Source organism: Mus musculus, chromosome 19 (genome assembly GCF_000001635.26).
Source record: "Mus musculus strain C57BL/6J chromosome 19, GRCm38.p6 C57BL/6J".
Taxonomy (NCBI): Eukaryota; Metazoa; Chordata; class Mammalia; order Rodentia; family Muridae; genus Mus; species Mus musculus.
Window position 1 is genome coordinate 16,720,729 of NC_000085.6, and position 23,517 is coordinate 16,744,245.

The window sequence follows — 23,517 nt, forward strand, 5'->3', positions numbered from 1 at the left end:
ACCTTATAAACCCTAGATGAACCAGCCTTAATAGTCCTCAGAGGGTTATTTTCTATATTATTTCATTTATTGTCTAGTATTTGCCAAATACAGACAACATTAATGACCAGTTCCTTATGTGACTGTCCATACAGCTTATGTATGCAATTAAGGTGTACTTAGAAATAACCCATTTCTCACTCAATGTGTAAGTTCTCATATGTGCATGGTTCCTTCAAGAACCCTTAAGCAAGTTCAAACAGCAAGAGACTTTACATCTGAGACATAATTCAAGACTAAATCTAAGTTGTTTTATTTTTAACTCTCTTACAAGTCTCCTTTGCTTAGAGATAAATTACTCAATTAAAGAGGAGCTGGGGCCCCAGAGATGTCTCAGGGGGTAAAGGCACTTATCCTTAAGGGACACTTGCCCAGTGACCTAAGTTTGATTCCCCAGAACCCATATGTGGAAGGTGAGAAATGACACCATCAGGTTGTCCTTTGACTTTCACATGCCCACTGTGGTACCTGCACAGGCAAGCACCTCCACAACTCCAGAGGCATAAGATAAATGAACATTTTAAAAATGAAGAGAAGCTGGGAAAATGGTTCCACTGGGAAAGTGCCTGCCAGCAAATGCAAGTCCATGACGTGAGATACCCAGCACCAACGAAAAGAAGGACACAGTGACAGCGTCTGGAATCCTGAGACACGAATGGGAAAAGAGAGAGACAGGTGCATCTCTGGTGATCCCAGACTGTCTAGACAATCAGTGTGCTTTAAGTTCAGTGTCAAAAAACAAGGTAAGGAGTGACAGGAGACTGATGTCAACCTCTGCTTCCACACATATGCCCATGCACACATGTACAAATATGTACGTGCACACAGGTGTAAAAAATTTTTTTAAAAGTATGGCCTTCATCAGACTGTTTTAACTCATTGCTTTTACTCCCACCTTTTCCCTAAAATTCATTTTTTTTAAATTATACATTTTGGTTGTTAAACATTGGTCTCTAAAAATGTATCTGAATACATTCATAAATCCATAGCTTTATTTCTAATAACCTAAATATTTGTAATTAATCCTATACATTATGGTTTAAAAGTGATTACACAATTCATATCAATGAATTAAATACTGAAAGAACTAAGGAGAAGAAAGAGACTCTTAGCAATTGTAGTAACCTTCAACACCCTACTTTTAAGAATTGATAGGACCAGGCATAGGTCAATAGAAATTCCGTTTTCAAAAGAGGACTGGAAAGCATTAATCATCATACATTTCGTAGATGATCATTGAATACACTGTAAAGTGATATAGTAGTAATAAGGATAAACATTATATGATTTCACTTATATTCAGTACCTAAAACCATAAAATTCATAAAGATAAAATGTAACAAGGGGTTGGAAGCCAGAGGCAAAAGGCAGAGTAGAATGGAAGGTTACTATTTAATGAGCAAGGACATTCACCTTGGAAAATTGTTAATAAAACTCTTGAGATGGATGATGGTGAAGGCTACATAATAATGTGAATTTACTAAGATGCCACTGAACTATACATTGAAAACAGTGTCAATGACAGATGGTATAAAATGTAAAGTCAATGAAATACAGTATTTCTTTCTTTACAGATTTATTGAGAAAAATCTACAAGTATATAAAACAGATAATATATAATACATACTTGGGCATCTTGATATCCATGAAAACCATGGCTTTAGAGAGCTCCACATTGACATGCATAGGTATCAAAATATGCTGTGTAGATACATTGAGCTTTCGTGCCTCTTTCCAATTATCACCTAGTAGAGAACAGTTCATGTTGATTATTAGCATACTCTTTATGACATAAAAACCTACAATTATCTAGATGACACACAATCAGGAAGTCTTTACGTTGCCATTTGTTTCCCCTATACTGCTTCACACTGTAAAAGGCAGCACAGTTTTAGTTAAACCTACTGTATATCCATTAACAGTCACTATGCCAACCAGATATTTTACCACCAAAATAATGCCATTGTAAGGCAATGCAAAAGTCAGAAAAATGTGTCTTTGATGAATACTAATAAATGCTACCACTGATTTAAGATTGTTAATTAGCACTTCTCTGGCAATGTTTATACTTTCTCACAGGGACTTATAACCATTACATTTTAGAAAACAGAGTCAAAACTTTCCTATAGTCAAAATGCTAAGACTAAACCTGAAATTCATACTCAGACCTACGAAACATATGACCTGAAACATTCACTATATTGTTAACAGCCACATGCAAGTGAGAAAATACATAATTCACAGCCTTAGATGTGAGTGAGCCGGGCTGCAGAGATGACTCACTGTAAAGCACTTGACCATAGATGAGCACCTAAGTTCAGTCCCCTGTACCCACATAAAAAAGATAGGCTGCTGGTGCACTCTTGAAATCCCAGCATGAACAAAGTAGTAATGGACAGGTTTTTGGAGCTTACTAACCGTAGTCTAGGCTAAAATGAACAAAACCCAGTCCCAGTAAGAGATAAAATTTCACCTAAATGGACTAGGGGACAAAAATTTCCTGGTTTCAAACTAGGAAATGTTAGTATTCATTTTTTATTTAGTTAGTAGTCAGCTTGTTTTCTTACTTAAATAAAATCATTGTAATGGGCTTACAAATAAAAACATCACTCAGCTGTATTAACACAGCCAGCCAAACACACATGTCATATACATCTTAGCAAATGACTATTCTGAAACATTGGATCTGTGGTTAGGGTTTTACACTTTCACTATCAATTATATTCACTAGGCAATATTAACTGGCAAGTTTAACTCGAATCCAGGAAAGTTCCAATGACTTACAGAGAAAGCCTTCAGATACATCTTCAGAGTGTCTCCAAACCTAATTAATCACTGGTAAGAACCAACCATTAGCATCTGTTGTACTTACCCACTCTACTGTAGAGCAACTGTATGCTCGTAAGCTGAATATCAAAGGAGTCATACGCTCTGTGCATTATATCTTCAAGGCTGGCCTCACTGGGTCTCACATCTGGCAGCAGTGATCGACGCTTACTTGACACCTTAAATTTAATTTTCATAGTTTAGACTATGTAAAGTACTTCAAAATTAAATTACTGTTTAGATATAGAACATAAAAAGTTAATAGGACAGGATAAATTCACAGACAGAGATATATACAGCTATTAAAAAAATCAATATCCATGAGACATGCAAAAAACATGTACTAACACACATTCACATTGTATATGTATTTGTGTCTATAAGTAGATATAGATATATCTACAACTAATATACATATATATGAACTTTCTTTACTTTATTACATACAGCTCATGGGAAGTAGGCTGTCAAAATGATTACCTCACCAGGCATAATGGTATGTGTACTTAAACCCAGCACTAAGGAAGCAGAGGCGGGCAGTGAGTTCAAGGCCACCCTGGTCTATACTGTGAGTCCCAGGACACCAGGACTACATAGTGAAACCCTGTCTCAAAACCAACCAACCAAACAAACAAACAAACAAAAAAACAAACATAAAACTAAAAAGATTGGGGCTCGACAGGTGGCTAAGTGGTTAACAACACTAGCTGCTCTTTTAGAGGACATGAGTTTGATTTCTGGTACCCATGTGGCAGCTCACATCACTTCCCAAAGTTCTCTTCTAGCCTGTGCAAGCATCCGGCACTTAAAGAGTGCACAGATATACAATATAGGCAAAATACCAATACACTTAAAAATAAATCCAAATCAAATATGAATAATTAGCTATGCATACTTTATTATATTCATAGTATAAATATATATCCCCTGGGTCTACTTAACTACCAAGTACAAAGTAAAAGGGAAAGAACAAACTTCTCAGGCAGCCTGAAGCCAGCCTCAGCTATCTGCAGACTTCTGCAGCTGTTCTCCCACATGTAATGGCTATGAACAGTAGAACAGAAATAATAAAAATACTGTCTGTGCCTCTGGACTGTCCACCACAGCAGCCACTAACCAACTCTGACTAGGAAACACTCAATATAAGTTGAATTTTTTATTTTTAATTAATTACTTTCTCTTTAACAAATAATTTTATGATGCTAATGGGTATTATACTGAACAATTCAGATGCAGAAATATAAAAAAATAATGTTTGTACTTAACTTTTGGGAAGAAAATGTTCATACAGACAAAAAGAAAATGACACAAAATAAGAATCTTCCAACTTATAATTATTTAATAGTTATTAAAGTGTTAATACTTTATATATGCAATTAAAATGTCATGTGTATATATGTAAAAATTTCAGAAAAATAATTACTCCAGAACTGTCTCCATTCTTAATCAAATAAGATTTAAAGAGTAAAAAAAACTTAGGAATAACTTTCAAATCTATAAATATAATTCTTACATTTATCACTGACTTACAGGTCTTAAAAATCTTTGATTTTGAAAATACAAGGATGACCAGAACTACCTGATGAAGTGAAATTTATTCACCGACCACAAGGATTATTTTTCTGCTATATATTTAAATATCAATAAGCCTAATCAACTATCTAAATGTGTACATTCTGGGGCTGGAGAGATGGCACTGAAGTTAAAGCACTTGCAGTTTTTGAGAGAACCTGGGTTCAGTTCCCAGCACACACATGGCAGCTCCAAACAGCCTGCAGCTCTAGCTCCAGGAGCTCTGGGAGCCTCTTCTGACCTCCTTGGGCAGTGCATGCAGGTGGTATACCTACATACATGCAGAAAAACACTCACACAGAAAAATATCTTAATAAATAAAATCAAAGTACATGTTAAACAAGAGTATCACACATGGCATATCATCAATCAAACATTTATTAGTGTGTACCTTTAAATGACCAAGATCCAGGAGAAGTAGATTTGACGTAGGGCTAAAATTTCCATATTGTGGGACAATAACATATGAAGCCTTTACATTAATTCTGAGATCAAGAACTTTCTGTGTTTCAATAACATACAGCAAACCTGTAAAAGGATTAAACTTTGCAATGAATACTTTTCACAATTTCCTTTATAAAAATTCAACAAACACGAATTGGTAATACAATTTAAGAATACACAAAGTCAGTACTGATTTTAAAGTGCCCTAGAAAAGCCATGTGTGGTGACAAGCTTTAGACTGGGGAGACTGAGGAAGGCTGATCTCTGTGAGTTTGTGGCCAGCCTAATCTACAAGTTAAATTCTCAACTACCCAAGGCTATTGTCTTAGTCAGGGTTTCTATTCCTGCACAAACATCATGACCAAGAAGCAAGTTGGGGAGGAAAGGGTTCATTCAGCTTACACTTCCATACTGCTGTTCATCACCAAGGAAGTCAGGACTGGAACTCAGGCAGGTCAGGAAGCAGGAGCTGATGCAGAGGCCATGGAGGGATGTTTCTTACTGGCTTGTTTCCCCTGGCTTGCTCAGCCTGCTCTCTTATAGAACCAGGACTACCAGCCCAGAGATGGTCCCACCCACAAGGTGCCCTCCCCCCTTGATCACTAATTGAGAAAATGCCTTACAGTTGGATCTCATGGAGGCATTTCCTCAACTGAAGCTCCTTTCTCTGTGATAACTCCAGCTGTGTCAAGTTGACACAAAACTAGCCAGTACAGCTATATACTGAGAATTGTATTTATAGATTTCAAAGTCATACCTAAGTGTTTTACTCTTCAAAAATAAAAAAATACAAACAAAAAATACCCTAAACAGTGTAAGTTTACATCTTCTGTAAATTATCGATACACACACCTAATTAAAAAAACAGAATTGGAGCATCCCCCAAAATAATAAATGGGGGGTCTTAGGGACAGTTTAAAAAATATTTTGAGACAGGATCTCTAACTGGCCTGCAACAAGACCCAGTAGGCTATTGTAATTTCCAGAGGAACATCATTTTCCCCACTCCATCTCACTACTGCTGTGATTACAGGGGGGGCATGATCACACCTGGCTTTTGATATGGGTTTTTTTGTCTGTGAAAGATACCTTTCTACCCTGGGATCTGGGGATCCAAACACAAGTCCTCAACTGATCCACATCTATAGCCACCAAAAAAAAAAAAGAAGAAGGTTTTTAAAACCAGATAGTTAATTTAGGTGAAATAGAAAAAACAAACAAAAAACAAAAAAATAAAAAACCAACTCTTTAAAATATATATATTAGGTGGTAGAAAACACTTATTTGTATCTATTAAAATTTGTTTAGACTTTTCCCAGTTGAGGAATCTAATACATCTACAACTGCCACACTGAACAAGGACACATAGCTTACTGAGTTTAGGACAGTGATGAAAAGCCCTCAGTCATTGATTCATCTTCCACAAAACCACATAGAAGCAGAACAACAGCAAACCCAATTTTCTTATTACTCAGATGCTTCAATCACTTAGGCCATCATCTTCTAACAAATTTAACTCACTCCTATATATATGGAATTAGCATACGAAATTAATCTAATTTATTTTTCTAAGTTGCTATAATAAAACACCATGGTCCAACTTTATGAGGAAAGAATTTATTTCATATCAAAGTATATCATGAAAAGAAGTCAGGGTAGGAACCAAAGCAAAGGTCATGGAGGATAGCTGATTACTGCCTTGCTTCTCATGGCTAGCTCAGTTTTCTTTCTTGTAACACTCAGGACCACCTGCCCAGGGATGGCAAAATCCACAATAAGCTGGGCCCTTACACACAAATCATCACTCAAGAAAATACCACCCATACTTGCCTCTAGGTCAGTCTTAGGGAGGCATTTTCCCCAATCAAGGTTTCCTCTTCCTAGGTGTGTCTCTAGCAGGTGTCAAGTTAGCATACAACTAGCCAGCACAACCAGATTTTCATTACAACCTCAACTGTAATGGAAAGTAATATACCGAAAGGATGATGTTTAATTATTGTGTAAGCCCTGCTATTCAGATCAAGGATGTATGTAATTTCTTTTTTCAGAGTATGTCTAGGTTAAGATGTATTACCAGAGTGTAAGAAGAGTCATCGAATCACAGAGCATGTTTCAGAGATGTCTAATGATTTTTATAAAGTAACTGACTCAGAAAGTTCAATACTTGAGCAACTCACATATCTCCCATTATTGTGATCTACTTCTGTCCTGCAAAAGCAAATCTTACAAAGAAAACAATTTAATGCTTTGTAACACCATGTTAATTTATCATTAAGAAGGGCTAAAGTAGAAAATGCATAAATGTAGGAACACATCAGAATTTTAATTTTTAAGACCAAGGACTTATTAAGAATAAATGTTTGAATATAGTCAAGAGCTTTAGTAAATATCTATGTTATATATACAATAACAGAGAAAAGTAAAGCTTTAAAAACAAATGCCCAGTATCAAATATAATAATAATTAGTTTCATGTGTATGTGAAAGAAAAAGACTGAATTAATTTGATAATTTTCTAGATAAAGTGGTGTACCCCTATAATTCTAGCACTTGAGAGATTGAGAATGAAGGATACTTTTAGGTTAGCCTGTGCTACATAGTGAGGGTTTGTCTCAAAATGATGATGATGATAAAGTTTAAAAATGCTTGTATATAAAATATATACTTGTATATGTACAGAATAAGTAGTATATATAGGGAGAAGCTTTTCCTGAAAATATAAAGAAATATAAAAACTGTCATTTTAAAGAAATTCTAAAGGTTTTTTTCTAGGTGGGTGATGTAAGACTGCTTAATATAGAGGACTCTTCCAAGTCTTGTTGTGCATCCAGCTTCCCTCCCTCTCTCCCTGCTTTATGTCAGCCACCCATACTCAGAAAATACTCTCTGCCAGCCATGCCCAGTGGCCCCATCTGGCAGGTACTCACATAAGGGAATTATACTATCCTTCCTGTCATATTACTCTCTCCCTCAGCTGAATAACAACCTTCTTACAGGTTCCCCTGCCCCATTCACGGGAGACTCCAACTCTTGGTTCAGACCCAGGGTCTACCTAGCCCCTTCATCCCTGTCTCTCCAGATAATCTATGCCTAAATGCAACCTACTTACATTACAGAATCCCCTCTTCCCAACACACCTCCAGTTTCCTGGAAATTGTACCTCAAGGTGTGAACAACTTCCCCTTAGCTCTTTCCTGACGCCCCCTCAGGCTTTGTATGAGCTGACCTCTATTCCTGTCTGCCATCCATCAACCTGAGGAAGCACTCTCTCTCTCCTCTACCAGGCAACACACAACCATCAAACATTCCTAGGATCCAGAGAGGGCAGCAGAGAGCAAGGAATGAAACATCTACCCAATAAAGACTAAACCAGATATCAACAACTATAATCATCTCTGTCATCACAACCCCACATTCCTAGACAGTAGTACAAATCACAAAAACGGCCAAGAAATGTCTCCCTCAGATTGTAGTAACTCCACTGCAGCTGACCCTGAGAAATGTAGTATAAGTGAAGAATAAGACATGGAATTGAAAATAACAACCATGGATATCTTTGAGGATGTTAAAGAGGATAGGAATAAATCTCGTAATAAAGTCTATGCAAGCATGAACAGTGGAATGAAATAGCAAAAGCAAATTCAAGACATGGCAGTATAAACAGAATTACGAACAAAAATCCGGACTGAGATAAAACATTTAGGAGGTAAAAAGAACCAAACAAACAAACAAAAAAAAACCCTCAGAGGCAAGCATGCAAGACATGGAAGCCAGAATCTCAGGTAGAAGACAAGGTTTAAAAAAAAAAAAAAAAGGATACATCAGTCAAAAGAAATTTTAAATCTAAAAATATCTAGGTACAAAAATCAAGAACACCATGAAAGACCAAATCTATAAATGATAGGAATAAAGATAAGAGAAGAAACCTAGCTTTTAAACAAAACAGAAAATTCTCCTAATTTAAAAAAGGAAGTGCTAATCAAAATACAAGAAGCACATAGAACACCAAACAGACAGGACCAAAAGAAATTCCCCAGAATGCGTAATAATCAAAACACTGAACATAAAGAACAAAGACAGAATAGTAAAAGTTCAAAGGAGCATATACCCAAAGGATTCTGTCTTAGTTAGGGTTTACTGCTGTGAATAGACACCATGACCAAGGTAACTCTTTTAAAGACATTTGATTGGGGCTGGCTTATAAGTTCAAACTTTTAGTCCATTACCATAAAGGTAGGAGCATGGCAGCGTCCAGGAAGACATGGTGCACGAAGAGCTGAGTCTACATCTTCACCTAAAGGCTGCTACAAGAATGGCTTCCAGACAGCTAAGATGAGGATCTTTTTTTTTCCTTCTTCTTTTTTTATTGGATATTTTCTTTCTTTTTTTTTTTAATTTTTTTTTTAATTAGGTATTTTCCTCGTTTACATTTTCAATGCTATCCCAAAAGTCCGCCATACCCCCCCCCAATCCCCTACCCACCCACTCCCCCTTTTTGGCCCTGGGGTTCCCCTGTACTGGGGCATATAAAGTTTGCAAGTCCAATGGGCCTCTCTTTGCAGTGATGGCCAACTAGGCCATCTTTTGATACATATGCAGCTAGAGTCAAGAGCTCCGGGGTACTGGTTAGTTCAAATTGTTGTTCCACCTATAGGGTTGCAGTTCCCTTTAGCTCCTTGGGTAATTTCTCTAGCTCCTCCATTGGGGGCCGTGTGACCCATCCAATAGCTGACTGTGATCATCCACTTCTGTGTTTGCTAGGCCCTGGCATAGTCTCACAAGAGACAGCTATATCTGGGTCCTTTCAGCAAAATCTTGCTAGTGTATGCAATGGTGTCAGCGTTTGGAAGCTGATTATGGGATGGATCCCTGCATATGGCAATCACTAGATGGTCCATCCTTTCGTTACAGCTCCAAATTTTGTCTCTGTAACTCCTTCCATGGGTGTTTTGTTCCCATTTCTAAGAAGGGGCAAAGTAAAGTCCACGCCCCCAGTGACACACTTCCTCCAACAAGGCCAAACCTCCACATAGTGTCATTCCCTGAGCCAAGCATATTCAAATATAGAGACTACCACAGTCTCTATATCCTACTACAGATCATTTGCACAAACATGTTCACAGCTGCTCTATTCATAACAGCAAGCAAGACATTGGAACAGTCTAGATGTACATCAACAGATGAAAAGAATATTATTTGTCTATTACAAAAGCAAAACAAACCAAACAAAATAGCCTGAAATTTAAAAAAGAAAGAGAGAGAGAGAGAGAGAGAGAGAGAGAGAGAGAGAGAGAGAGAGAGAGAGAAAGAAGATTGCAGGTAAATGAGTTAGAAAAGAAATCATCCTGAGGTAATCCAGACCAGAAAAAGTCAAATATGGTATGTATTCTCTTTTATGTGGATGCTAGCTTTTAAGTAGCCAAAATGTGTACTGTTATCTGAATAACTAGGGTCAGGTTCAGAGCAAGGAACTAGGTAGCAGGGAAGGCTCACTTAAACAAGGACAAACAGGATGCACAGTTAAAGAGAAACTGAGTATACTGGATAGGGAAGATGAAATGAAGTGGCTGGGATAGTTAACAGTAAGTGCCATTTGAGAGATCACATAGAAACTCACTGCGGTAGAAGCTTCGTTAAATGTATACATATGAAAGAAGTCTGAACAGAATCATAAGCTAATGGTGGGAAACAAAGTCCCAACTAGACATCTCTTGCAACCAAGTGAAGCCTCCAGTGCCATCTAATTGAATTGTCGGCCACAGAGGCCTGAGGAAACCCCTAAACAACATAGGTGATTGCCAATGCTATGTCTGTAGAGGGAATCTCTTATAAGCAACACCAATCAGTAAAAAAAAAAAAAAAAAAAAAAAAAAACAAAAAAAATCTACAGCCAATGAGCAGAGGTAGGAAATATGAGAAGGGACACCAAGGATGTGAAAGAGGATTCTGGGACTAGTGAGAGGTGTGGAAGCTTTGGGATGGAATGCTGAGGAGACAGACATAAACCAGTAAGTGGATGAACTCAGGATAGAATAAAGATATCTCCCCCAGACTTGGACACTTGAAGCTGAAGAGAGGTAATTAACATGTGGAGGACATAGAATAGTCTGAAGGGGTTAAATAAATTATGAGCTAAGGAGAATGAGCCAAAGATTGTGGTCCAGGCATTTACTGATAAATAATTAGTCTCAGAGCCATCATTCTGGGAGCAGGGACTAGAAGGAAAAAACTTATTTAATCTTTACATATTTCTCTCCACAAACTAATGGTAAAGACTCATTTCTGAAGACAACACTTCCTTCCGTATCACGCTGAAGACAGAAGCTGAGCTGGTTGGTGCCTAGTTAGAGCCTTCACCCTAGCTGATTAGTGTTCACAATACTGGAAGGTACTCTGCACACCACTGGAGAAGGAAAATGAACAACCCACTACAAACCCTCCAATCTACAAGGGGGGCCTGCTGGTAGGATATGCTGGTGCAATAGTAGCACAAACATTGTAGGAGTAACCACCCATTATCTGATTGGATCTAAGGCCCAGTCTAAGAACCTTGTGTCTGACAATGCTCCAGTGGTCAAGAATCGGAGACTAGGTAGGCCATGGGCCCAGAAGAAAAACAAATACTACCATTCTGCTAAAGTAATATAGTAGTAAAATTACTTACAACATTTTCTATACGTGTAAGTCAGTACCTCACTCAGCCATCATCAGAGAAGCTTCCTCCTGCAGTAGATGGGAACTAATACAGAGACCCACAACACAGAGAATGAGACACCTTGGAACACTCAAACCTAAAAAGGAAGTCTTCACCAAATGCTTACCTCAGGGCTCAGGGAACTATGCTGAAGAGGAGACTGAGAGGCAGCAGGGATGGATGATATTATGGAAACAGTATCTTCCAGACACAACAGGACTAATACCCACGTGAACTCAGACTGTTGCAGCATGTATAGGGCCTGCACAGATCCAAAGAAGACAGGGTCCCCTCACTGAGATGAGGAGGTAGACACAAGCTGCCTTTCTGAAGAAGCTATCACAAATTAACTAATGCTAACAAATAATAACTAGTTTCTCCAAGGGAGTCTCACTGGATACATAAACCATACTTAAAGGCAGGCCCCACATAATCATAATACATGGCCAAAGCAAAAGGAACTCAAACATATTTTTGGTGGGTTCTTTTTGGTCTCATATTGCTTTATTCAACATTTTTTTAATCTTACTGGTCTTTCCCTAGTATATTATGATTTCCAATCTTCTATTTTTATGGGGTTTGTGTGTGTATATCTCTAAAGGTGTATGTATCTCCCATGTTTGTTTCTTTTTATTTGTTAGTTTGTTCACTTTGTTTTATTCTTGTTTGTCTTGTTTGCCTGTTTGTTTTCTTAATAAAAAGAAAGGTGCAGACTTGGAAGGGTGGAAAGTATCTGGAAGGCCATGAGAGAGGGGAACCATCATCAGAATATATCACATGAAAATAACTCTACTTTCAATTTCAAAAAGAAAAGAAAAATTAATTACATCCATTTAGATTTCTGCTGTGTGAACCAAAATTGAGCATAGCATCAACAGCTACATCGACTGAACTCTTCATAAACGCTGAAAGCAATCTCTATTACTGCCATGCTCAGGTGTTAGGCATGAGGTCACAGGAAGACGACACATTAAACAACTCAAAGGAAGGAGCTGTTTAGGTCAGGGTTTCAGAGAGCTGTGGCTCAGAGAAGTTTACATCATGGCAGACAGGAGGCAGAGGTAACCTGTGCCTTTCTCCCCTGCCCCCCCTTATTCCATTCTGGTTTTCAGCTGTCCTTTCATGTGGCCCTCCAGGACAATGGGATGGTGCTACACATTCAAGGCAGCAGGTCTCCAGCCTCAGTCAATCCTTTCTGGAAATACCCTTACATGCACATTCAAAGGTTATGCTCTATTTCCTAGGTGTCTTCTATCCCAGCACGATGACAACCAAAAATAAGTATCGAGCTACCAAAGAACCTCTCACTTCAAAGTGGGACATTTTCCATTTTCTTATCAGAGACAAAGGATAAATATGGTCATGCTCCCATTTACCTGAAATATTTACAAAGAATTAAGTCAATGACACAAGAAGGAAATAATACAGGGTAATGCAACAAAAATAAAGATGAAAATGAAGGGGAAAAAAGAAAAGAAACTAAACAGATAAAAGTTGTCAGTCCATTCCAAAATAAGTTAATTTTAGTTTTCTAAGATTAAAAATATATTAAATACATATATATATATATTTATTTTATTTATTTTTGGTTTTTTCGAGACAGGGTTTCTCTGTGTAGCCCTGGCTGTCCTGCAACTCACTCTGTAGACCAGGCTGGCCTTGAACTCAGAAATCCACCTGCCTCTGCCTCCTGAGTGCTGGGATTAAAGGCATACACCACTTTCTTTTTTTTTTTTTTAACTTTCTAAGATATTTTTATAATTTTATATAGTGGACATCTACTGTTTTACTACTTTTATAGAGTAGTCTTGGAGGAAAAAAAATACCTAAATCTGACTGGCTACTGGATTTCAATACGATGAATTTAGATTTATTTGTGAGTTCTATCTGTGCCTATATGGTAAGAGGAAATGACTGAAACAGCAGCTTTACTAATGAATACTTCTGATTGACTTCTACTGCATACTCCACAGTACATGAGATGGAACAAAATTCAGAAATTTGAAATATAAATGGAATCTGTAGCAAACAGTAGAAGATTAAGCACAAATGGATAATAAACAAAGATGAAAATGTATAAATTCAAGCTGAGATACTGTATACTGATACCTTTATTCTCCTTGAGAACACAAGAAGACGCAGCTTTGACCCTCAGCCTAATCCACCCAACTCTGGAGTTCTGTAATAGAACGGAACCTGGAAGCCTCATACTACCACAGACAGAGGGCTACACACCTGAGTGGGAACTTTCAACTAACTTAAATGTGATTATTAAATTAAGCTCTGAGTATAAAAATTAATTTTCCTTATATCTACCTGGCAAATGCAGTGGATTACTTTCTACTCAACTATATCCAGTCTAGAAATGCATTTAAAGTAAAATGTTAATATTTTATTTAATTCACAAATTACCTGTTGCTGTTTTTGCTCGAAATTCTTCAAGTTTTGTCAAAGTTACTGAAGTAAGTTGGGCTAGATGGACATCTTTCGGAGGTCTGAAGAACTCCACTATACTATTGACTGTCCTCTGTTAAAATAAGCATCGCTAACATGAAGCACAACTCAAAGTAAACAAAAACACACTGGAACTTAGGAATACAGAAATTGCTTACTGCATCATATATTATCTCTAGAGGCTCAGCCTCTATGGTGCACCTCTGAGCAACAGTTTCATTTAAAGGATTTATCTCAAATGTAATCTGGAGGAGTGACGTATCATCCAATGAAGACAGTAGGTGGGGTTTTTTGAAATCATCTGGTAAGCCAGTAATATGAAATGAATCAATTTTGGTTTCAAATCTGTATAAAAGAACAAAAATTAGGAGTCAATATAATTTTAAAGTTTATCAGCTTATAAAACTATAAAACACAATAAAGATATTTTTCTTTGTATTTCTATAACTCAGTTCATATAAAAGAAAATACATTTTAGTAGATAATTTCATTAAGAGTTATATTAATCTTAAGTTTTATAATAAAGAGCTATGATAGCTGGTATTTGATATCTTTACTTGAAGGGGCACATAAGCTAAATTAAAAGAGGTAACGTCATAAAATGCTTATAGAAATACATTGTGCCTTTGTTTAAGGAAAATTTCATGGATATACCAAAATGCAAATATAATAAACTAAGTCTAAGTAAATCAAAGTAGGTCAAAATTTAAAATATTTTTGCTACAATGGACATGATTTTAAAAAAAGAAATATACTGAACAGAAAAAGGTGAGAATATTTTCCCTGTGAGGGTAAGGGTATAGCTGGGTGGTTACAGCATCTGCCTAGAATGTGAAGTGTCTTGAGTTCAATCCTTACAATCCAAACTCCACATAAATCTTGGGGGGTGTTGGGGGTGAGCTATAGTGCAGTTGTAAAATACTTGCCTAGCATAAACATAGCCCTGAATTTGATCCCCAGCAGAGAGAATGTAAAAGAGATACATAACAAGAATGCACACAAGCCTGTTAGCTCAAAACAAGACATAGCAGTTAAAAGGGAGGGGAGGCTTAGTAGTCATTTCTCTAAACACGATACGGACAGAAACGTAAAATGGTCGATAAATTAAGAAAAAAATGTTTAAAACCATTAACTATGAACAAAATAGAAATTAAACCCGCACGGAGGTATCACTTTTTACTAAGCTACCATAATCAGAAGAACAGATAATAGTGGTGGGGTATGGAGAAAATGGAAGTCTCTTTCACTGGTAGTAGGAATGTAAAATGTGCCTGCTTTGGGAAATTAACTGCTACCTCTCCTGAGTTAAACATTAATAGTTACAGTATAAGGCAGCAAGTCTATTCCTAGATATACCATCCAAATTTACAACCTATAGACAGAAAAAACTTTGTCCATGTTCATATCTGTATTCATTGTAGTGAAATGATAGAAGCAATTCAATTATCTGTCAGTTAAAGAAGACACACAAAATATGGTACAGCTATATAACAGAATATAGGTAATAAAAAATTATTACAAGTTCATTCAACATGAATGAACCTTAAAGACATCATGCTAAGTGAAAGAGGAGGAGAATAATAAAGGTCACATACTAGATGATTTCATATAGATTGTCCAAAACAATACTAATTCTCTGTCTCTGTCTCTGTGCGTGTATCTGTCTGTCTGTCTGTCTGTCTGTCTCTTGCACACTGATCTATCTCCTCAGCCCCAGAAAAAAAAAATAGGAACCAAGTTAGTTGTCAGAGGCAGGGTAAGAGAGCATTGAGAAGGGACTGCTAGTAAAATAGTTTCTTCATATGTTATGATGTCTGAGATTATATAGGGAAACTGGCTATATAACCTTGTACATTTTAAATGTAAAAATGCATATTAATATAGTTGCAAAAAAACCCAATAAATTATATACTAAATAGATAAACTACAGGTACTTGAACTGATTCTCAATAAAATTATTTCTTAAAACAAAGGTTAAACTACACCAAGCATGTTGGTACACACCTATAATCTAGAAACTAAGAGGTTTGAGGCAGGAAGATATTGAATTTAATAGTGAATGTGATGCCATAGCACATGTTGGTGAAGATGTGGAGAAAGAGGAGCACTCCTCCATTGCTGGTGGGATGCAAATTGGTACAACCACTCTGGAGATCAATCTGGAGGGTCCTCAGAAAGTTGAAATTAGATCTACCTAAAGACCTAGCTATACCACTCTTGGGCATATACCCAAAAGATGCCCTACCACACCACAGAGGTGCGTGCTCCACTATGTTCAAATTGGCCTTATCTGTAATAGCCAGGAGCTGGAAACAACCCAGACGTCCCATAACGGATGAATGGATACAGAAACTGTGGCACACTTACACAATGCAATACCATTCAGCTATTAAGAATGAGGACATCATGAGTTCTGCAGGCAAATGGATGGAACTAGAATATCCTGAGTGAGGTGTCTCAGACCCAAAAGGACACACACGGTATGTACTCACTAATAAGTGGATATAAGCCTTTTAAAAAGTACAGAATACCCAGGATACAATCCACCGAACTCAAGAAGGTTAACAAGGGGAAGAGCCCAAGTGAGAAGCCTCAATCCCACTTGGGAGAGAGAAGACAGTAATCACAGGAAGCAAAGGGAGGGAGGTACTGGGGAGGAGAGGGAGGGGAGGGAGGGGGGAGTGGAAAAGGGGAACATGATCAGGTATAGGGGAGTGGGGTAGGGAAACAGGAAGAAGCCCTAAGGGCCAGCAGAAAGAATGGAAGTAAGCAACCTCAGAGGGTGGGAGGTGGGGGGACCCTCTAGAATGTACAGAGACCTGTTAGTCAGAGAATCTCAGGACTCAAAGGGAGGGACCTTAGATGAAATGCCCTACAGTGGGAAGAGGGAACTTGTAGAGTCTACCTCCAATAGAAAGACAAGAGCAACAAGTGGAGGGATAGGATTGCTATCCCACAGTCAAAACTCTGACCCAGAAGTGTTCCTGTCTAAAAGAGCTCAAGGAACAAAAATGAAGAAGAGACTGAGGGAAAGAAGATTCAGTGACCGGCCCAACTTAGGATTCATCTCAAGGGGAGCCAGGCCTGACACTATTACTGATGCTATGGGTGCTTACAGACAGAAGCCTAGCGTGGTTGCCCACAGAGAGGTACAACAAACTGCTAAGACGGATGCAGATACTTACATCCAAACCAATGAACTGAAGTCAGGAAAAGGCTGGAAGAAGCTGAGGAGGAGGGTGATTCCATAGGAAGACCAGCAGTCTCAACTAACTGGGACCCCTGAGATCTCTCAGATAATGAGTCATCAGCCAGGCGGCATACACTTGCTAGTATGAGGCCCCAGACATATATACAGCAGAGGACTACCTTATATGGCCTCACTGAGAGAACCCTGGAGAGACTTGAGGCCCCAGGGAGGGCGGAGGCCTGGTGGGGGGGTAGGAGGATAGAAGCAACATCCTCTTGGAAACAGGAGTGGGGGAGGAGGAATTAGCTGAGGAACTGTGGGAGGGGAGAAATGACTGGACTGTAAAAAATAAAATAAAATAATAAAAAACCCAAAACAATAACAAAAGAGGGAAGGAAGAGGGCAGGAGAACAAAGAGAAGCAAGGCGGACAGAGGAGCATGTTTAAAAGAAAGAAAAAGAGACAGAGACACCCACAGCCAAACTGAGGATTGTGCTAGGGTATTGTTATGGAAGACTAGGAGAAAAGATTGCAGGCCCGAAGGGGATAGGAACTCCGCAGGAACACCAATAGAATCAACTAACCTGAACCCTTGGGGCTCTCAGAGAGTTAACTACCAACCAAAGAACATACCTGGGCTGGACCCAGGCCTCCCTGTTCATATGTAGCAGACGAGCAGCTTGACCTTCCTGTGGGTCCTAACAACTGGAGCAGAGGCTATCCCAAAAACTGTTGCCTATACTGGGATATGTTCTTCTAGCTGGGCTGCCCTGTTCTAGTCTCAGTGGGAAAAGTACCTGGCCTCTCAGAGGCTTAAAGTACCAGGATTGGGGGGATACACAGGGGGTTCCCCACCTGCTCAGAGGAGAAGAGAAATGAGGAATAGGGAAAGGATTATGGGAGGGGTGACCAAGAAGGAGGCAGTGAGTGGGATATAAACTGAGTAATTAAAAAAATTAAATTAAATTAAAGAAAGCAAGTTAGGTTTTATGCAGAGTAAAGGAAGCCTTAAATGTATGAAGTCTTGAGTAATGTGTGTTGTTGATATGGCCTAGTTATGACATGGAGCTTAGCCTCAGCTGCTTGGGAAAATGGCAAAGGTGACTGCCCTCTGCCCTGAGGAGTATGGGGGAATTGAGGCGCACAAGGGTAGGAAAGCCTCCATCTGCTCCATGTTCTGAAGTTGAAAGTATATTTATATTCTCCCCCTGCATTTATAGCCTACAGGGACTGCTCCTACTAATGAGCTAAGCCTGCCTCCTTGGTCTGCTGCACTATCACCCGGCCTCTCTGTTCAAACTGTGTATAATAAATGCACTGGGCTTCTGGGGTTCTGCACTTTCTTCACCAGAGCCCAGCTCTCCCAGTCCCAGCTTGTATCTGTCTGTCTACCTGTCTGTCTTTCTTTTCTTCACTTGCTCACCTCTCAAGTCAGTCTGTACCTGGAGTTGTGCTGAATGCGGCAACATTTGTTGTTTCTTTTTGCATGGCACAAATATTACTTTTTAATTTTTCTTTAGTGTTCTATGCTTTATCAACATGTTACTTTCTACTGAATACATTAATAATTTCAAAAACTTACATAGTACACAGTAAAGTCTAACCACCTGAACACACACAAAGATTGCACTGAATCACAAGTCCCAGCACTGAAGACTATGATGTCTGAAAGCTGAACTCCAGCCTTACACTGATACTTTTTAAGACAGAGCTGAAACACTATCCACCTTGGTAGTTTTTGAAACAGTCTCTCATTGGCACCTAGGGCTCACCAACTCAACTGGGCTGGCTGGACTAAGCTTCAAGGACCTCCCTGTGTCTACTGCCTGCTCTAGGACTGCAGGCTGCTCCCTCCCACCCCAGCTTTTGACAAGGGCTCTGGGATTCAAACTCAGGGTGCAGTGAGCACTATTTCCCAGCAATACCATATCTTTTTTTAAAAATTTATTTATATATATATATATATATATATTATTAGGTATTTTCTTCATTTACATTTCAAATGCTATCCCAAATGGCCCCATACCCTCCCCCACCCACTCCCACTTCTTGGCCCTGGCAATACCATATCTTATTGTTGTTCTGTTTTTAAAGAAAATTACTGACCAGTCTGAGAACTCTATTACTGAAATAGTGGAGTCTTATCCTATTTAAAATGTTCCAAAGCTAACCAATAATTAAAAATTGTCATGTGGTTAAAATGACCCTTCAAAAATCTAAGTGCCCCAACAAAGCAAGGCAACTTTTTCTTTTTAAACCCCAAACCATATTCAACGGCCAAGGATGCTCATAGCACAACAGACAGATGAAAATCTCGATAAGCTGAATGAAGACATGGAGAGGAGGCCCTACTTCCACCCTGAGTCTTTGACTAAATTCCAGTCACTAAAAAGGACACATGACATAATTGTGTTATCCAAAGAACCACTGTGTCAGCTGTCAACTGATCCAAGCTAGAAAATGGGCCTACTCATGACATAGGCTGACCAAAAAAAAAAAAAAGATATAGACTAAGTATGTAAAATTCTTAGAACCAAATTCCAGATTTTAGGGAAATTTTTTAATATTTCCATATAGAGGATGTGATCTCTTTGAGATTGGACATAGGTCTAAGCATGGAATTTACACTTTACACATACCTAACATTTATAGTCTAAAGGCAATTTTACACAATATATTTAGTGTGCCTATGTCTCTACACCACACCAAATCAAATGGGAAATTATCCTATCAAGAGTCAAAACATTTGAAAATTCTGAATTTCACATTCAGATTAGTGGTACTTAACGTATAAAGAAAATAAAATTTATACTTACTTTATGGCTTGTGCTCCTGGTCTTTGCACAACAGAAGTACTAAGTCCTTCCACTACAACGTTTAACAGCTCCGGCTTTTGGTGATTTTCTCTTAGAACAATAGACATGCTTTTCAAGTGAACAAAAAACTTCAAGGCTTCAAACTGGAGAATATTCAGAATAAAACAGTGGTGGGGATGAGGAGAGGAGAGGTGTATAAACAAAACAATCTTATTTGTGTAACTCCTGTGTTCTCAAAACCAAAAGCAATCCTTTGTCTACAATAATAATTTTGTCCAGTTTGGAAATTAAGATAAATGCTATATTTATAAATACCAAAAATATCACACAAAAAGTTAGCAACATATAATTGCTGTAAGAATTAGAGCAGGCACATCTAACATTAAAAGATATAAAACAAGAAAACTATCTTACTGTTTTTGGCAAGGTTGGGTCAACTGCTGTTTCACTATAACCAATTGCTTCATAAAGTAACGACTTTTCTTCAGGTGTCAACATTTCTTCCAGAACTAAAATCATAAACAAGTGTGGTATGGTCTCACTACTGACGACAATGTAAAACAAACATAATTTACCTAGCTTCATGAATAAATGCATTTTAGATTTTTGTCTTGTGTGTGTGTGTGTGTGTGTGTGTGTGTGTGTGTGTGTGTGTGCATGTGTGTGTGCGTGTGTGTGTGTGTGTGTGTTCACCACAAGGTCAGAGGACGATTTAAGGATTTCATTCACTCTCTCCTACTGTGTGGGACCTAAGGGTTAGACTCAGATCTCACCAAATCTGGAAACAAATACAATGTCTACTCAGACATCTTGCTGGCCCACAAATTTTATTGTTATTATAAAATCTTTTATAAGTAATTCTTATATTTGTGTTGGCAATTTTAGAAATGATTCTGAAGTTACTAATCAAAACTTTGGCATATAAGTTTCTCAATGTTTTGAGCAAAAACTTACTGGCACTGACTGTATTAATAAATACAAAGCGGTAAATAAGACTATCTTAATTTTCTCTCAATTTGAAGATGGATAAACTAGAATTAGCACACCTAACTTAATCATGCTGCCAACAAGTGATAAATCCAGGATGTATCATGTATCTAAGTCTAACACTGCAACGCTATGATCTTAATTATTTGAGTAAAAATCACATTGTCAGTTCCCAGCTATCCAGAGTCTGAGTCAGAAAGACAGGGCAATTAAGCTCAGCCTCAGCAACAAACAAAGACCTCACAGCAAAAACCAAAAACCTGTTTACGTAAAATGGTTAAGGAGCTGAGGCAGCAACTCAGTACAGTGCATGCCAGCATATAAGCAAGGCCCTGGGCTCACTCCACGGCAAGTGCACACACACATCCCAAAAAGAGAGGGAAGAAAAAATCTTCCCAAGAAGTAACTTCCAAAAAGCTTTCCAGTGGCTTAGAGCACTGTGCAGTTTGTGTTTATCTTTTACTCCACTACGTGAGCTGCACCAACTGCACCCACTGCTGCAGAAGGGCTGTTTCAACTATTTGATTAAACATATATTTGAAGATAATAGTAATTTTATAATTAACAATTTATCACTAACAATTTATCATTATGAATACATAGTAATATCTGTTTTAATTAGAAAACTTTTTGAAAAACTTTATGTCAACACTTGATTAGCTATAAAATGTAAAATAAAATGAACATACTTCCAGGCTTCACATCTTGTTGTTGATTAGCATTTGATTCTGACCAAGTCCACAACCAGCCAAACCATCCTGCATTATCTTCTGGATCTTTGACTCCTTCTTTGTAAATTTTATATCCAGCTTTCTTTGCCTAAAAGAAGAAAATTTTCCAATAGAAAAGAAAGCATCCTTACTTTAGCAATCAAAAGAAATGGAAGCAGGATATTTCCAAAATGAATCTATTTTGAGTTGAAAAACATAAATAAATATATATACTAACAATAAAATACAGGAGCTGTAACATTTACCAAGCAAAGCTTTGGGACACTACATGGTTCTCCCCGTGGCCTAACAAGATACAGAAACTGCAGGCAGGTGGAAATAACTTTGCATCTACATATGAACTCACAAGTTTTATAAGCCCAATAACTTACAAGCAATTTTTGTCTTATTTTAACAAGTGTTACAAAAAAACTCTCCAGAAAACAGTGTTTTGCACAATAATAATGATATTACATTAGCTGTCATATTAATACATTCGATTTATTTTTATTAATTTAATGATAATCTGAAATTACCTCAACTTCTGCCTGTTGTCTAGCTATGGTTATATTAAAAACATCCAAAGTTTTCTCCAACTCCTGAAAATATAGGGAAAAATGTGTTAACTGTATATTAATTTTACATATTCAACTTTAGAATATAAGCTACTACACTAAGGAAAGACAGTGGGAAACAGAAAATAGAAAACCATCAGTATGTTATCTCTTACATCCTTGGATGCAAGACTTATTTACATAAACACACACTGATGCACACCATCTAGGAGCTTGGATATTAGAACAGAGGAACTTATGAACAGAGAAAACGTCCCTGCATGATCACAGCACTACAATCTTTACAAAGATAGATAGAAATTCATTCAGAAAGATACATACATGCACTGTTTAAAATATCCTTCACCTGGGTTTTAATTTCAAATAAAGGTAAAGATATCAAAACCATTAACTAATAATGTAATAAATCCTTCATCTTATATGCATAGTTTATGCCATTATTAAGATATTTCAAGTAGACAACATGTACTTGAAATCTGTTTTTAAAAACTACTCTAACATTTCTGCTTTTCCAAGTTGTTACAGAATGGACAAAAACTGAGACAACTATCCCAACTGAGCCTTCCCATGATTACTTCCTCCTGTACAACAAGCAACTATGACTTACTTTTCCTCTAGCAAAATAGCATAACACTGAACTGTGCTATCCAGTACACTTAACGGATTCTGGTTAAGACCATAACTAAGGAAAAAAACAAAACAAAAACACCTAAAAGGCCTCTCAACCCAAGATTTCCGCATTGCTCCTTGTCTTTAGAACGTCATCTATGTTAAAGCTGAAAGAAAAATGTTAAAATTCTGCAGAATTTTCCACTTAGAAATTCATCTAGACTCTGAATGGCTGCACCTTTTTCAAGAAAAAAGTCCCCCAGGTCCGTCCAAACTGTGCTTTGTCTAAAAGAAAAAGGTCGGTCCTTCCATAAAACAGGTCCTTACTAATGCTCAAAGTCGAGAGTAATACAAAAGTATTGTAGTTCAAGACAGCTAATTAAACATGTTGCTGATAAAGACTATAGCTGCCACAAAACTAAGATACAAATTATATGTTTAGGCAGAAAATGAAGGAAGCCTGCCCGTGTAAGGATGAAGGACTAAGGCAGAAGTGCGGGGAGAGAACGGGTGGGTGGAGCCGAGCAGGGATGCACAAGCTCACAGCTAGGAAGGGGCTTACACATACAGAAGAAACTCCACTAACACACAGCGAGACAAGA

At 37.8% G+C, this 23,517-nt stretch overlaps 1 protein-coding gene across 4 annotated transcripts in view; it reads right to left on the minus strand.

The window, feature by feature from the left end:
* Vps13a (vacuolar protein sorting 13A) overlaps nt 1-23,517 on the minus strand; it is a 165,706-nt gene that overhangs the window by 105,363 nt on the left and 36,826 nt on the right. For all 4 annotated transcript variants that reach the window (NM_173028.4, XM_011247256.3, XM_006527126.4 and 1 more), the window contains exons 14-22: nt 22,268-22,330; nt 21,711-21,840; nt 20,449-20,543; nt 20,035-20,177; nt 14,187-14,373; nt 13,987-14,101; nt 4,829-4,965; nt 2,912-3,044; nt 1,667-1,784 (exon numbers count right to left, since the gene is read on the minus strand). In NM_173028.4, the coding sequence (NP_766616.2) occupies nt 1,667-1,784; nt 2,912-3,044; nt 4,829-4,965; nt 13,987-14,101; nt 14,187-14,373; nt 20,035-20,177; nt 20,449-20,543; nt 21,711-21,840; nt 22,268-22,330 (1,121 nt within the window). The remainder of the gene's footprint in view (nt 1-1,666; nt 1,785-2,911; nt 3,045-4,828; nt 4,966-13,986; nt 14,102-14,186; nt 14,374-20,034; nt 20,178-20,448; nt 20,544-21,710; nt 21,841-22,267; nt 22,331-23,517) is intronic.